Source organism: Ceratotherium simum, chromosome 29, assembly GCF_057802395.1.
Source record: "Ceratotherium simum simum isolate JZ-2026a chromosome 29, ASM5780239v1, whole genome shotgun sequence".
In the NCBI taxonomy this organism is placed as follows: Eukaryota; Metazoa; Chordata; class Mammalia; order Perissodactyla; family Rhinocerotidae; genus Ceratotherium; species Ceratotherium simum.
Genome location: NC_141928.1, coordinates 29,879,389 through 29,895,314, shown reverse-complemented (window position 1 = coordinate 29,895,314; position 15,926 = coordinate 29,879,389). Strand labels below are relative to the sequence as shown.

The window sequence follows — 15,926 nt, the reverse complement described above, 5'->3', positions numbered from 1 at the left end:
GGCCCTGACAAGGGATGATGCTTAAAAAAATACCTACGAGTGAGGCATAGGCAAGAACAAATCAGAACAGAAACCCCGCTGGAATGACATATTAGGCTACAAGCACAGTAGTGGTTTGATCTGTATCACTTTTTAAGATCCACCATGCTGCTGTCTGGAGAAAATATTGAAGGACGGCAAGAGTGAAGCTGAGAGACCAGTTAGGAAGCTAGTGCAGAAATGCGATCTCTCATGACTTGTCAGAGCTGGGCATTACTCATCTTTGTGCCTCCCATGGCTTTTTGGTCTGTCAGTGTGCCTGTAGAGTTAAACTGACTTGAATACACTTATCAAGAAAAAGGAGCCTTCTCTAATTTAGAGGAAATTATCTTAAATAACTTGTCAAGATTTTGTGTAGTCTTATTCAATAAGTTATAAAATTTTTTCTCTTACCTTCAATTCATATTTTTGCCAACTCATCAAGGAATAGAGTCCATTCTTTGGTGGCAGTGATTCATTTTGATACTCTTTCTATTGATTTGTATAGCTTCATATTGAGGCAGAATGATTACATGTCTGTTTAATTTACCAAAACCGACTGCAAGTGATTATTTGTAGCATCAGCAGCAGGCAAACTAGACTCAGATTCATTGATTTGCAATCAAATATAATAATGTTGTCGTTTATAAAGCGCCTATTAAATACTAAGAACCACGATAAGTACTCTGTAACACATCGCCCTACAAGGTAGTGATAATACTGATTTTATAACTTAAATAGCTGACTCAAGGTCACCAAGTTACAAGTCAGGAAGCTGCGGTTCTAACACACGTGTATCCAACTCCAAAGCCATTCTTTTTTTATAATAGCAAGATGCATATTTGAAATCATCAATGTAAGTAGAGTGGCAAGCACTTTTATTGAGTACCTACTGTGCATCCATAACTACATTAAATTCTTCAAATGCAATGGCTCATTAATTCTCAGACTAACAACATCAGATAGGAATTTTTAATTTCTTCATTTTACAGACATGGAACCTGAGTTTTAGAGAAGTGCAGTGACTTCACTGAGGTCGTAGAGGCAGTGTTTGACAAAGCTGGGCTGTCTAACTCTAGAATCCAATGTTCTCAACCATCTCACTCTTCTGCCTCCAAAATGACAGAGAATGCCTTGCTCCTGTAGAGTCAGGCAAAATCAGTGACCAGAAACATAATGCAAAAGAGAGATCCTAATCTACAACAAAGAAGCTCACAATCCTAAAATACTCTCTTCACAATACATGTTCTTAATTGTTTTAGCAAAACACATGGGGAATGTGTGAAGGAAGAAAGACTTGCAGCCTGGTACAAGAAAGACTCAGAAACAGCAATCTGTAAATGCTTGAAAAGTTGTCACAAAAAAGAGGAGTACATACTTATTTTTTGTTGTTCCACACAGAAAGATGAGAGTTGCATACAGAGTTATATATATAGTCAAACGTAAAGAACTTTCCAATAATGAGAATTGTCTGAAAGTAACCTATGAGGCCTCATAAAATGCTCTAACCATCAGTGGGTTTGTGGGCAGAAGTAAGGTAAACATTAACCATATTGTAGATATGTTTCTGTTATCTCATAAGTGTTAGAACTAGATTAATTTTAAGATAATCTCTAGCTTATAGATTCAATCATTTAGAATTTGACTATTTCACTGGTATGCTTGTATAAGAGTACACATTTAATTATCTTTACCCCCACTTTCATAATTCATTTGATAATTCATTATTAAAGTGATTGAGATTCTTCCAAAAATAAATAAAATATAAGCATTCCCCAAAAGAATACATTATAATTATTATTGTTACATTGTTTATAGTAGTAAGCAGAAATGAAAGCAAGGTCAATGCCCATTATTTGAGAATAGATTGACTAAGTCTTGAAACATTCATGTAATAGAATACTATATAGCCATTAAAAACATATGTTCCCTGAGTACTTGATGATATGTGAAAAACTGCTTATGATCTAGTGTTAAGCATAAGAAGATATAAATTACAGATAAAGGTAAAAATTTTATGACCTATATTATAATGCTTCTCATGTCTATCTTCAAAATTTTTGAACTTATACTTTTCTATAATGTCCAAGTTCATCTCCATGTTGACCATAATGCCTGTCCCATAACAAGTGCTCAATAAATACTTGGTGAATGACTAAGAGGGGAAAGTGTGTGACACATTTTTAATAAAGTATTTCGGAAAAATTAGTTGATATTGTTAAAATATCAGTCTGTTCCATTTCTCAGACATATAACCACATAGTTATCATACAGATGAAACAAAGAAAATCAAGTCATAGAAAAAAATTTCATTCATATTTTTTTCAGGAAGCATATGAAAATCTTACCTCAATGAAAATTTAAAAAGCATATCAAAAACAAGAAGGAAAACCACAAGTTGGAAAAATACTTGCAGAAAATTTGAAGAGCAAAGTGTTAATCTACTAAGAGTTCACACAAATTAAGAGGAAAACTATCAAAATACCAAGAGATAGCTAAGCAAAGGATGTGGACGGGCAAGAAAAGAGAAAATAAAAGTAATAAATAAACATAGAGGAAATGTTTAATCTAACTACCAACAATAGAAAAGAAAAACTAAAACAAAGTAATATTTTATGCAAATATGAAAGAATAAACACCTTCTCAAGTTCTAGAAAATATATAAAAAATGGTCTGTGCAAATACTTCAGTAGCAGTGTAAAGTGTTAAGTTTGATAAAAGTAATTTTGCATGTGTACTAAGAATTCTCCATTCACATCCTTTCTTTTTGTGGTTCTCCCTCTAGAGATTTACCTTAAATTATTTCCAGTAGAAGGAAAAGCAGATTAGATAGCCTGATGCATAGATATCAATGGTCATTATATCAAAATTTCAAAAAATTAGAAACAAATTAAAATATCCAATAATATTAAAATTGTACGCTAGATTATGTAATTGCACTTAATGAAACAGTCTTCAAATATTAAAAGGGAATATTACAAAAACTATGAAAAATCATAGAAAATATTGATACAAAGTGGCAAATACTAATTAAAATTTATCTGTACTACAATTACACTGGTATAAACAAAAATTGTGTGTGTGTGGTAAAGAATTAACAAAAATATGAAAGATAAAGAGGTGGAATGACTTATGTAGGATTCTATTAGGATTGGTCTAGTATTATTTATGGAATAAAAAGAAAAACAAATTCTTGGGTGAAGTTTAACATTTCTGAGAACTTTTGGACATACTCCGATTCCAGCCCCAACTTATACTGAGGCCATCTAGTCAGACATATTCAAGTAATACTCCAAGAAATGTATGGCTGGGGAAAGTTTTCATTAAGTCAAGATAATTGGGTCTTCAGAATGTGCACAAGTAAGGGACTTTATCTCTAGAGAATCCTAAGTCTCTGACTCACAACCTTAGGGACTGAAGAAGTTTGTAAATATGAGTGCTAAGTGGACTTCCAAAAAAAGCTGAGTCTCTCTGGAGTAAATGTCAACTTTATGACAAATCACGGGAAACTAGTGTTGCATCATTGATCATTATTTTTAATACATTTTATTTCCTTGACACTCTTTTAAGAATATTTATGTACAGACAAATTCTCTGATTGCAGCTATTCTTTCTCATATTTCTTTATAGGAAGGAGGAACAACCATCTTTCAAATTGGGAATCTTCTGGTCTCATCTGAAAAATGCAAATGAAATTCAAATTCCTAGGAATTTTTCTATTACTTAATAGAATGGAATGCTGTGGAGGATTTTAAAACCCAGTCAAGAGGTATGAGAAAGAGAATTTTTATTAAAATTATTTCAAAAGAAAAACATCCTATCAATAAATATAAAATTTTTGAGTTCAGGTGATCATTGCTGTAGGGAATTTGAAAATATGTATATATATGTAAAGAAAAAAATACAAAAACCCAGGCATCATCACAAAGACAAGGACATTCTTTAATTTTTTTAATTCTAAAGTAGTCCATGAAAAAGACTAGAAAGGCAGAGAAAGTTGTTTGCAATGCAAGAGACCCTTATAAATGATAGGCTAAAGGCTACTGTGTTTAAGTATCTGGTTTTCACTAACCTCTTAAGCAAAAATTATCTTGAAGAAAAGCTCATTGCGATTGTATATTATTCAAACATAAACTGTGCCCAATAAGGGTTTGAGGAAACCTAATTAAAGGTGTTTATGCTAAAAATCGGATTAGAAACAAAAAATATGTAACAGAGGGCAAAAGTAATTATAGCTGAGTGTTAGTCTGAGCCCCAGGCAGCCAGGGGGGAGGAAAAAATATTCTCATTTATCTAATAAGTCAAATAACATTGACCTAGACCTTAATTCCCCAGACCACACCGAAAAGGAATTTGGGGCATATTTATCATTTAAATTCATTATTGTGGATAATGTCTTCAGAAGTGGAAGACAATCAATGTCTTCAATTTTTTCAAAAGAGGTAAATATATTTTTATGTATATATTTATCATTTGGATCCTTGATGAAACTTATGTGTATCATATTAAGTTCTGGTTTTATAAAAATTTTACAAATAATCATACATTGTATAATAGTGGTAAAAACGGAGGCTTGGGGATCATACAGATAAGGTTTTAAATCATAGTTCTGGTATTTACCAACTATAAGATATTGAAAATTGTACTTAACCTTTGAAATCTCAAATTAATTTACCTATAGGTAAAAATTTCATAATATTTGGGTTATTTTAAATATTAAATGGTAAAAATAATATCAAGTATCTAATACATACTGGGATACCAGGACCACGCACGTTGTCAATTACTCTTCTCCTAGTGGGCTAAAATAATACATCTTTCTTCGTGGTATATTAATTGAAGATTAGAGTTCATAAAATCTATCAATTGAGAGTTCACAAGTCCATTAATCTTTGCGCAATATTAATTGTCTTAATTGATCTTTTTAGAAGAGCTGGAGAGGATAACAAGATTATTTCATCTAGTGAGAATTTAGAGTACAATGCTATGCGTTTTTCATTGAAAAATCTTAGTACTTTAAATATTAGATCTTCAAGTAGCTAAGTTAATAAAACACAAGACAAAAAACTTATAGGAAGTTAGAGGGCTTGACCTCTGGCTTGGATAAAAAAGTCACAAACTTTCCTCAGGTCTGTTACAATATGAAAACTGCCCAGACAAAGTCCCAGAGCACTGAACCACTGAGTGGTTATTTCTTATAAAAGACCAGGGGTTGGAAGACAGGAATTAGAGGATGGCTAGGATCCAGGCCAGTTCAGAGCCTTTACAAACAAGAACTTCATCGTCTGGTGACAATTCTGTTCTAGGCATCAATGGTCTGCAATCTCTTTTGAGATCATATGATTAAGTCAAGAACTCAAGTTCTTTATCTTGGTGTACCTCCTAAAAACAATAAACATTGTGACCTAGAAGATTATGAGAATAGGGATAGTAAGTGTTCTAGGTCCACCAGAAATAGTGGGTTCCTATGGACAGGGCACACCAGTACAACTGAGCCTCACTGTGTAGTCTCTACACACCTAAGACAATCGCTGCACTATTTAAAGTGTTTAAACATTTTTTACTCTGAGTTAATCTTCCTAACATAATTGGACACCTGCTTCAGGGGTTTTCTCTTTTTTTATTATATTTTTTCCTTTACACATATTTATTTTAGAATTTGGGTAATTCGGAAAAGTAGAAAAAATGTCTCTAAGATAATGGTTAATGTTCTGGATATTTCTTTCCATTCTGTCCATGTTTTCCTGTTTTGGTTTTTGTTTTGCAAACAGTGCTCTAACTGTTGTTTTGCTTCTGTTTTCACTTAATCATTTTAACTTACTTTAAACATCATTTTCGTGTTAACATAAATTTCTCACAAATGCCATATTAATAGGTGCATAATGGCCCATCAAATGAGTGTACTGTGATTATTTAACAATTTCCCTAGCATTATCCAAGAATGAAAAACTGTTTTAAAAGATAATATCCAATAATGGCAAAGACCTAGTAAAAATGGAGTTATCCAATATACAGATCCCATGGAAAGTGATTTATTAGAAATGTTAGAAACTATCAAGAATCTCAAAAATCTTCATTCCATCGTTCTCAGATTTTTGGAATCCATTTTAGGGACGTAAACGTAAATGGAGAAAAAATTCCAGGCACGATACTATTTAACAGAGTGTTCGTTGATTGCTTCTTAAAAGTTACACCAGCATTGCAAAAGTAATGAAAATAATTTCCTCTACACTGTCCATTTTCTTTCCCCCCTGCCCCTTGAAAGCATTAATGTGGATTGCTCCTTTCTCTTATAAATATTTACAAGTCAAATTTTTTTTACAGCAACTATCTTGGGGCTGTTAGGGTATGAAATGTACATCATAATTATTTTCTGCAAGTAATTTCCAAATAGGAATCAACTTTTAGGAGATTTCTAGAAAAGGAAAGAGAGGGCATTTGACCTGATTCACATCATCCCTGCAAAACCTTCAGTACAGATCCTAGACAACTGATGCTCCTTCAAAGCCTCTACCAGAATTTTATTCCCAGATGGAGTAGGTTAATATATGCCCATACAGTGAATCAAATTTCAATCTTAACACCAAATAGAAGTGTATCCTGGCCTACCCAACCCTTTCTACTCTCTTTGGAAAGTATGCCTACAAAGTAGGGTGCAGCTTAAAATGGAAAAGAGTCCTCCTTTCCATTGCCAGTAGATATATAAAAATTCTATTATAGTGATTAAATTGTCTCACCATCTTAAACTGGAGTTTTCATAGAAAGCAGCATAACCTGTTGGCAAATGACTATCACAGAGAGTAATGGCAAATCCTATACCGAAACACAGCCATTGTTTGAAAACACTAATTGGAAACTCATCCATTGGATCAATTATTTTTTCCTCTAGGAATATTTTTAAAGCTAGGTAGACTACCTCAAAGATGAAGAGGTGTTTTCAAAATTATACTCTTTGATAAATTTACTATAAAGAAGAAAATCATCTATTAATATTTACTCTGTAAATTTTTTCAAAATAAAGTCATTTCCTCCATGCTCTTTGGTGCACAACTCAGATGCCTGAGCTGACCTCACATTTCCTTTTTGGAAAATATTGACTCTAATTGCAAATTCAGCAATTAGAAAAGGAATGAATTTCATATGGACAGAAATAAAAGGCAGGCTCTTCTGTTTGCCATTTGGTTGCTTGTATGTCTAAAAATCTAAAGAACAAAAAACTGATTGCAATACTTTTTGACAGAAATCTCACCTCCAAGTCTCACCAGAATGTTCAGTTTTACATTGTCTACTATTCAATCACAATCCTACACACCATTGAAGCACCAATGGCACTCTCCAATGGTGTTGGAGAGACAGTCTAAAAGGCCCTGCTACTTATGTGTGTTCTGTAGACAAACAACATCAGCAGCATCTGCAACCATGGTAATAAATGCAGATCTTACAACCCACCTCAGACCCACTGACTCAGAATATTCTACAAAGATTCCCCATGTGATTCATCTGTATACCAAAATTTGGAAGCACTCCACAAGACAGGTGGTTCTCCTCCTCAGGTGCGCATTAGGATCACCTGGAGTGCATTATTTTAAAAAAGTGCCTGATTCCCACTCCTTAGACAACATGCATAATTTTGGGAGAGCAATAAGAGTGTAGTTAAAAATAAGAGATCTAAAGTCATAAAAAGCACATTTGAATAGAAGCTCGCTCACAAAAAGTGTTTTTATATATAATTTACATCTATGAAATTCATTTTCCTCAGAGAATTATAGAGATTATAAAAGTAGTAATATGTATGAACATATTTGTAAATTATAAAACCCTAAACCAATGATATTGTTAATGATTGGCATAATATCAAATAAATAGATTTTTTTAAACAGATTAAGCACTCTCCCTCCTAAATAGTGATATTCAAAGTGGGGTCTGTGGGTCACCTGAATTGGAAATAAAAGATGCTTTTTAAAAATGCAAATAGTTCTTCCCTGCCTTGTGCATTGTATCTCAGGAAATAGAATACAGAAGCCTGTATTTTAATAAGCTACCAATGTACTTATTATCTGACTTCAATCCCCTGCCTCATGAGCTACAAGAGGAATTCAAAAAACTAAACTCACAGCTGTGACCACCAGTCCAGGTAGGGCTGACATACTTGTTGTCCCTCCTACTCCAGTGATCTCTTTATTCATATGATAATACTGTACAGCCTCCTTAAACTCACACGCAGTTACTCTTCTGAATTACTCCAGGTAATGGAAATTATTCCAAAGTAAATGGAAAGGACCAATTGGACTGAGATTGAGTTCATTCTGCAGGGACTTTCTGAGTACCCAAGAGCTGAAAAACTCCTTTTTGTGATGTGTTTGGTGATGTACTTGGTGATCCTCCTGGGGAACAGCACCTTGATCATCCTAACTCTCCTGGATTCCCGCCTCCACACGCCCATGTACTTCTTCCTTGGTAATCTATCTTTCCTAGACATTTGTTACACATCCTCCTTTATTCCCTCAGTGCTGATACACTTCCTATCCAAGAAAAAAACCATCTCCTTCACTAGATGTGTTGCTCAGATGTCTATCTCCTACACGATGGGGTCCACAGAGTGTGTGCTCCTAGCAGTCATGGCATATGACCGTTACGTGGCCATCTGCAAGCCTCTGAGATACCCCTTCATCATGAGGAAGGCACTTTGTGTTCAGATGGCAGCTCTCTCCTGGGGATTGGGCTCTCTCAACTCATTGACAGAAACTATTCTTGCAGTACGGTTGCCCTTCTGTGGAAAAAATGTCATTAATCATTTTGTTTGTGAAATATTGGCCTTTGTCAAGCTGGCTTGCACAGATATTTCCTTGAATGAGATTACTATAATGTTAGGCAATGTAATATTTTTATTTTCTCCATTACTGTTGATTTGTATCTCCTACATTTTCATCCTTTCTACTGTACTAAAAATCAATTCAGCAGAAGGAAGAAAAAAGGCCTTTTCCACCTGCTCAGCCCACATAACAGTGGTGACTGTGTTTTATGGAACAATTCTCTTCATGTATATGAAGGCAAAGTCCAAAGACTCTGCCTTTGACAAACTGATCGCCCTGTTCTATGGAGTAGTCACACCCATGCTCAATCCTATCATCTATAGCCTGAGGAATGCGGAGGTGCATGGAGCTATGAGAAAGTTGATGAGTAGACACTGGTTCTGGAGGAAAGGATGAGAAACTTCATCTTTGAATTCATGTACAAAATAAGCTCATATATTGGAGGCAACGGTTTTTAACATAAAGAGAACAAAAGAAATAAATGCATACGTATAATCACAGAATTTAAGAGTTGGAAGGAAATTTCAAGATGATAACCTAACTTTATCTTTTTATGAAAATGACTGTTATAAAAATGTAGGGACAGCTGGTCTAAGAAATGAGAGTAAACTTTTAGAACAAGAAAAAAATGAAATTAAGCTTTTCCAAGAAGATCCAGTGCATATGTCTACTTAACATTTATTTTTCAGTCCCCTTTTAGAGAAAACTGTTAGAATTCATGTTTTTCTGTTTGTTTATTATTGATTTCTTTTTTATACCCAGGGACTTGATCTGGCCCTAACCTAATTTTTCAGGTACATATTTCCCCTTCTTCTTCCCCTCTCCAAGCTTCTCCCACCCCCTTTGCACATGCTGTGCTCCGTTCACTATGTAGTTATGCAATTATATCACGGTCTTTCACACCTAAGAACAATAGTGTATGCCACTTCCTCCCCATCAGCACATTTCTCCTTCTACGATGACATACTACTAATCTCATTGAAGACAATTCAAGTGTTATATCTTATGCAAATCATTCCAAATTTACCCAGAGTTAATTCTTCCCTCCTCCATACTGCCTTGAACTTTACCTCCATTATAGCAATTTACCTTTGATACTATAATCATTTGTTAGCTTCTGAAATCTCCCAATGGCAGAACTCACTGTTCTCTGCCTGAAGTAATGTTAAATTAATTAAAAACAGTAGGCAGTAATTATCTGTTGAATTAATTAATTACTTAAAATTTTAAAAGGATAGTAAAATATAGTCCAAGTACTTGATATAAGAAAGAGAGACAAGAGAACTTGAATTTATGTATTATTTCATACACCAAATGACAAACCTAAAAGCTTTTGTAAAATAACAGCTACTTTTAAATGTATGGAAAAATAAGGGCAGATTAAAGATTGAATAAAATATACTGAAGAGGTCATTGGAGCTGGATAAGACAAAAATCATATCACTATATTTTATTCTCTAATAAGCAATTGCTGAGAAAAATATATCAATTGTATAAATCCTTCTTAAAGAAGACTGACAATTTCACTCTTTCAGAAGCAATAGTCTCATTTTTAATATTTTCCTTTAAAAAAATCCCCTTGAAATTGCTAGTGTGTAATTCTATATAGTTGCATTTTTTTGCATAATATCATATCATATACATTTGTATGATATATAGTTGAGTGGCCTGATACATTGTCATAGCCTGAATTGGACCAGGAGATCACTTATGCAGAAGGGCCACACAGCAAAGATTTTAATAAGCCAGTAGCACTCAGGAGGGCACCCTTGCTTGTTCTCACCAGCGTGATGTTTTGGAGCCTGATCAGAGTAGTGACACGTCAATGTGGAAGGGAGGCCCAGTTCATGTTGTCAGAAGACAAGCAGAATGAAGAGGACGTCCACACAGGGAATGGCTCAGCTCAGGTTGTCAGAGCCCGAGCAGGATGAAAGGGGCATACACACAAGAGAGGGGTGTGGATGCCAGCACCTGGTTGAGGATTACGTGCAAAGCAAGGCACCTGGCAGAACATATTAGAACACAAGCAGGGTAAGGAAAATGTCGGGCTGCTATGGAAAGGAGTGGGGCAGGTAGCTGGGCGTGATTTGTCAAAGCCTGAATAGGTTAGGAAGACATCCACAGTGGAGTGATTCAGATCGTGGCCGTCTAAGCCTGAGAGGGGTGTCGAGTGAGTCCCTGAAGAAGGACCTGAATGGAGTGAGAAGGGCACACCTGAGGAGGGGAAGATTGTCAAGTGTGTCAGCACCTGATCAGGCTGAAGCTGGCATCCTGGAAGTGGGACGGCCTTGACTGAAGTGTCAGATCTCAAGTAACTTAAAGGGATGTTAGTGTGGGGACAGCGGGGTGATAGGGGGTAATGTGAAGTAAAGGAAATGGGAGATCCATTACATACAGGGGATAAAACCAATAATAAGGAAACACCTTAGATATGAGAGCCAGGTTTCTCACTGTCAGAGAAGGAGCTACAAATATGGAAAGGGGGAAACGTATATTTCCATCCATTCTTTCTTTAAATATTATTCTGCCAATGCTTTCTCCTTTTCAGACTCCAATTACAAGTATATCAGACCACTTAAAGTTGTCTCACAGCAATTAATGGTCTGTTCATTTTTTACTTTTTCTCTCTGTGTTTCATTTTGAAGAGTTACTATTGCTCTGATTTCAAGATCACCAATCTTTCCTTCTGCAGTGTCCAATTATTTTAATTCCATCCAAAGTACAGTGGATATATTCATTTAGATGTATTCTTTATTTCTAGACCTTAGATTTTGTCTTTTTGAAATATTTTGTATCACTCTAAATTTAATCTTCTATATCTCAGATGACATGGTTGAATTTTTCTCTGCCTTCTTAACTCTATGGAATATAGTGACAATAATTTTTAACAACTTGTCTAGTAATTCTATCAGTATTATTTCTATGTCTCTTTTTTTAATCTACTTTCTTTTTTTTCAGGTTTATTGAAGAATGATTAACAAATAAAAATTGTACATATTCAAGTTGTACGTGATGTTTTTAAGGTATAAGATGCGTTAATTTTATTCCCAGCCTTGTATGAGCTCTGAATATGATTCCTTTAATCCACTTGGGTGATTCTTTCCCAGACCCAGTTAGATTCCTCACACAGCTGCACTGATCAGGACTCAGTTGAAGACTCAGGGGCATCCTCTTAGATCGCCAGAGCTCTTTTCTCTAGCTTCCTCCTCTCTGGTATTTTGTTCTTGAAAACTAGCTTCCTTGCTCTCCCTGGCTTCTCAAATCCATCCTCTAAACTCAGGGAGACTCCACATGTGTTCCCTCTCCCTATCTTATTACCTGGAAACTCACTCAAGGAAGTAAGCGGGGAAAATTATAGGGCTCATTTCATTCGTTTCTCATCTCTCAGGGATCACTGTCCCATGTTGCTTGATGTCCAATACCTTAAAATTAGTTTTTCATGTATGTGTTCTGTTTTATTTTTATTGTTTCAGTTAGAAAGGCAAATCTGATCCGTGTTATTCCATCTTGGTCAGAAGCAAAAATGAAAATCCTCCCTACCTATCTGTTTTCCAGAAAAGCAATTTTTTTAGTATATTCTAGTGTGGGTGGCTGTGGAGTAAAGCTGGAAGAGAGAGAGAGAAAGAGAGACAGAGAGAGAGAGATCTTGGGGTACCTTATGTTCTATCCCTAAGTACTGCCAGGGTGATAGGCCTAGCCTTGTAAAACACTAATAAATGTTGCTCAATATATTTGAAATAACAGGTAAATTCAAATAACTGACGCTAGAGTCTAGCTAGAAAAAAGATCAAAAACGGACTGTATCAAAATGATAAGCCCATCACCCAAGCTGATTGACAAGTCTTCTAGAATTAGCAAACAAGAACAGAAAACAATTATTATAATTAAAATAATTATTGTAAACAAATAAATTATTCCTATTTCAGAGAAGAGGAAATTAGACTGGAATTTAAGAAATTGCCTAAGATCACTAAGCTTGTACAGAAAATCCAAATTAGAATTCCTTACTCCAGATCCCAAGTGTACTCTTCTTTCCCTTAATACCACAGCTCAGACCAATTATAGGGAAACATAGCCAACCATTCTATAGACATTTGTCCTAAACTCCTCCCTAGACAACATCATCCACACCTAGGGCTCAATTTCCTTCTCTGTGCAAAAGATTTCCCAGTGTATAGCTTTAGTCCTGATTTCTCTCCTGGACTTCACTAGTCTGTCTTCAACTGGAAGTCTGACCAAGAATGCATAGCCACCAGTCAATCAACTTACATCCTTATCTATGTGAAGTCATCATCCTAAGCTTCTCCTCTCATCCAATCAACGGCTGCATTGTAAGTTCTTTACTTATGCCAATGGAATCATCTTTGATGACTCTCTGCCCATATTTGAGAGATCCTCAAATCCAATCCTACAACCCTGTAATTCCCATATTCATCCTATCTTCTTCATCCCATTGCTCTCTAAGTCTTCATTGCCTCTATGGGCACTGTTGCAATGGACCTCTAAGTCATCTCTCCCATTCTCAATCAATCCTGCATTCTGTCATAAGACCAGTCTTTCTAACCTAAGAGCTTGACCTGATCACGTCAAAGGAGTGTGAGAAAATCTTCACTGACTGTCCATTTTCTACAGAATAAAGCTCAGTAATACATGATTCTTGACAATAGCTTGGCACCCTCAAACCATTTCACCTTCATCTGTTAAATGAATGCTAATCAATAGGCCTAAAAGGATCTCTCCCTTCTCCTGCTTTTGATAAAAATTAGTAGCAATTGGTTGCTGGGTTTGAATTTATTTTCTCATTTGATTGTCACAACAACCTCCTGATGTAGACATTTCTGTATCCATCTTCCAAATGAAGTAACCAAAGCACAGAGAGGTCAAATTCAGTTTTTTCAAGCTCACACAGCTAAGAAATGGAAGAGTAGAAATTCAATCCTGAGTTCTTTGGTTGTAAAGCCCATGATTTTCCACAATACCACATCACCACTCCTGTTGCAGCAATAACTAAATTGACCAGTATTGACATTGTAAATTTTTCCACAATTTGTTTCCTTCAAATTTCCACAAATTTCTCTTTTTTCAAGAGGAGTATATAGCACTTCAGGTAGAATAATATGTTTTGTGATTTTAATTGAGAACCCGGCTGTTATATATTTTATTTTATTGTGCTAATGAGGGTTCAGTGGAAAAGATAATGAACAGGATTTTTTTAATTAATATCCATTACCATCTGAACATTGCTCCTCACTTTGTTCACAAACTTTTTTATTTGTCATGATATGTCTGTATTACTTCTTTAATATAGGGGCATTCTATGTCTTGACTTTAAAAAGTTATTTATTATTTCTTATATGGAATATACCATTAACCTTGACTTCCAACGTCTCCTTTTCATTGTATTTAAAAAATAATAAGTAATTCTAGCCCCATCCTGTTATTAATTTATTAAAATGACCAATTATAAAATATAAAAAAGACTAGTCATAGGCCACAAAAGAATGAGAGATCCGTGGTGATCTAGTGTGTGTGCTACTGCAGTTGACTCAAATCAGGCAGAGCAAACCACAACGCTAATGCCTATGATCCTATCAAAAGCCTTAAGAGGTCTTCACAAGGTGAAGGCACCATCATAAGCTTTTACATATTTGTTTTAGTCAGTTGCAGAAAAGTACCCACTTGGAGATAATAAACCCAAGGTCAGATAACAGAAAATTTTAAGAGGAATATAAACTTGACTTAGGAAGGCTCTGTATAGAAAAACAGGCTTGTGAGTCTTGAATACTTTCTACCTTCTCATCCATAGATCAGATTCACCCTGCCCTTATGCAGGCAGTGAAGGTGAAATCTCTGAATGAGGGTAGAATAGTGAATATGACTGGTTGGAATTAATAATTGCCTTAAATCTAATCACTGTTAGCTGTTACTTATGTACACTCTCCTTCTTTCTATCACCTCCATTCTTTCACCCTTTTATTACTCTCGCAATGGGCATAGATCATTGCTTACAAGGATTATCATTGGATAATGATTGGTCAATCCATTGACCCCAAACTGTCTTGATGTTGTCATCCTTTGGACAGACTAGATAAATCTTTAGTATGATTTTCTCACATGCCCTAAAGTTAATCGCAGTACATCTTCTGTCTATTTCTTCTACACCAATGGGCAACCCTCAACCGGGGTCCAAGCCATCACAACAATTCTATTGACTCTGGGGACAACTCTATGATAAAGTGCAAATAAGTTTTACACATTTACCTCACATTTAGTTGTCTGGTCCAGAGGGGATATACAAACACTATGAAAGTTGCTGAATATCTTTCCATTTCTTTGTGTCTTCTTCAATTTCTTTCAGAAATGTTTTATAGTTTTCGGTGTACAAAGAACTTGAAAACACCAATTTGCAAAGGTACATGCACCCCTGTGTTCATTGCAGCCTTATTCACGATAGCCAAGACTTGGAAGCAACCTAAGTGCCCATCAAGGGACGAATGGATAAAGAAGCTGTGGTATATATACACAATGGAATACTACTCAGCCATAAGAAACGACGAAATCCAGCCATTTGTGACAACATGGATGGACATTGAGGGTATAATGCAAAGTGAAATAAGTCAGAGGGAGAAGGTCAAATACCGTATGATTTCCTTCATTAAGTAGTAGATAATAACAACAATAAACAAACACATAGGGACAGAGATTGGATTGGTGGTTACCAGAGGGGAAGGGGGGAGGGAGGAGGGTGAAAGGGGTAATTCGGTACATGTGTGTGGTGATGGGTTGTAATTAGTATTTTGGTGGTGAACATGATGTAGTCCATGCAGAAATAGAAGTACAATGATGTACACCTGAAATTTTTACAATGTTATAAACCAATGTTACTGCAATAAACAAAAAATTAAAAAAAAAAAAAAAGTTGCTGAGTATACATTTTTTAATTCCTTGTATATTGTGATTTGTATAATAAGGTATATTCATATATTTCAATATTTTATACCGATTTAGTGCATTTGGGGTATTATAAATTCTCTAATGTAGATACCGTGTCTTTTCTTTATGAGTGCTAACAGGTTTACTTATACCTTTGGATTT

At 35.2% G+C, this 15,926-nt stretch overlaps 1 protein-coding gene and 1 long non-coding RNA gene across 6 annotated transcripts in view; one reads left to right on the top strand and one right to left on the bottom strand.

The window, feature by feature from the left end:
- The window catches only part of LOC147913243 (uncharacterized), a 162,388-nt gene that overhangs the window by 92,634 nt on the left and 53,828 nt on the right, over nucleotides 1-15,926 (bottom strand). The window lies entirely within an intron of this gene.
- Nucleotides 8,289-9,227, top strand: LOC101403738 (olfactory receptor 13D1-like). The gene has a single exon (XM_004423289.1). The coding sequence runs from the start codon at nucleotides 8,289-8,291 to the stop codon at nucleotides 9,225-9,227; it is 939 nt and encodes a 312-aa protein (XP_004423346.1).

Coding starts and splice junctions, on each gene's coding strand:
- LOC101403738 (XM_004423289.1), top strand. CDS start 8,289: ATGGAAAGGACCAATTGGACTGAGATTGAGTTCATTCTGCAGGGACTT.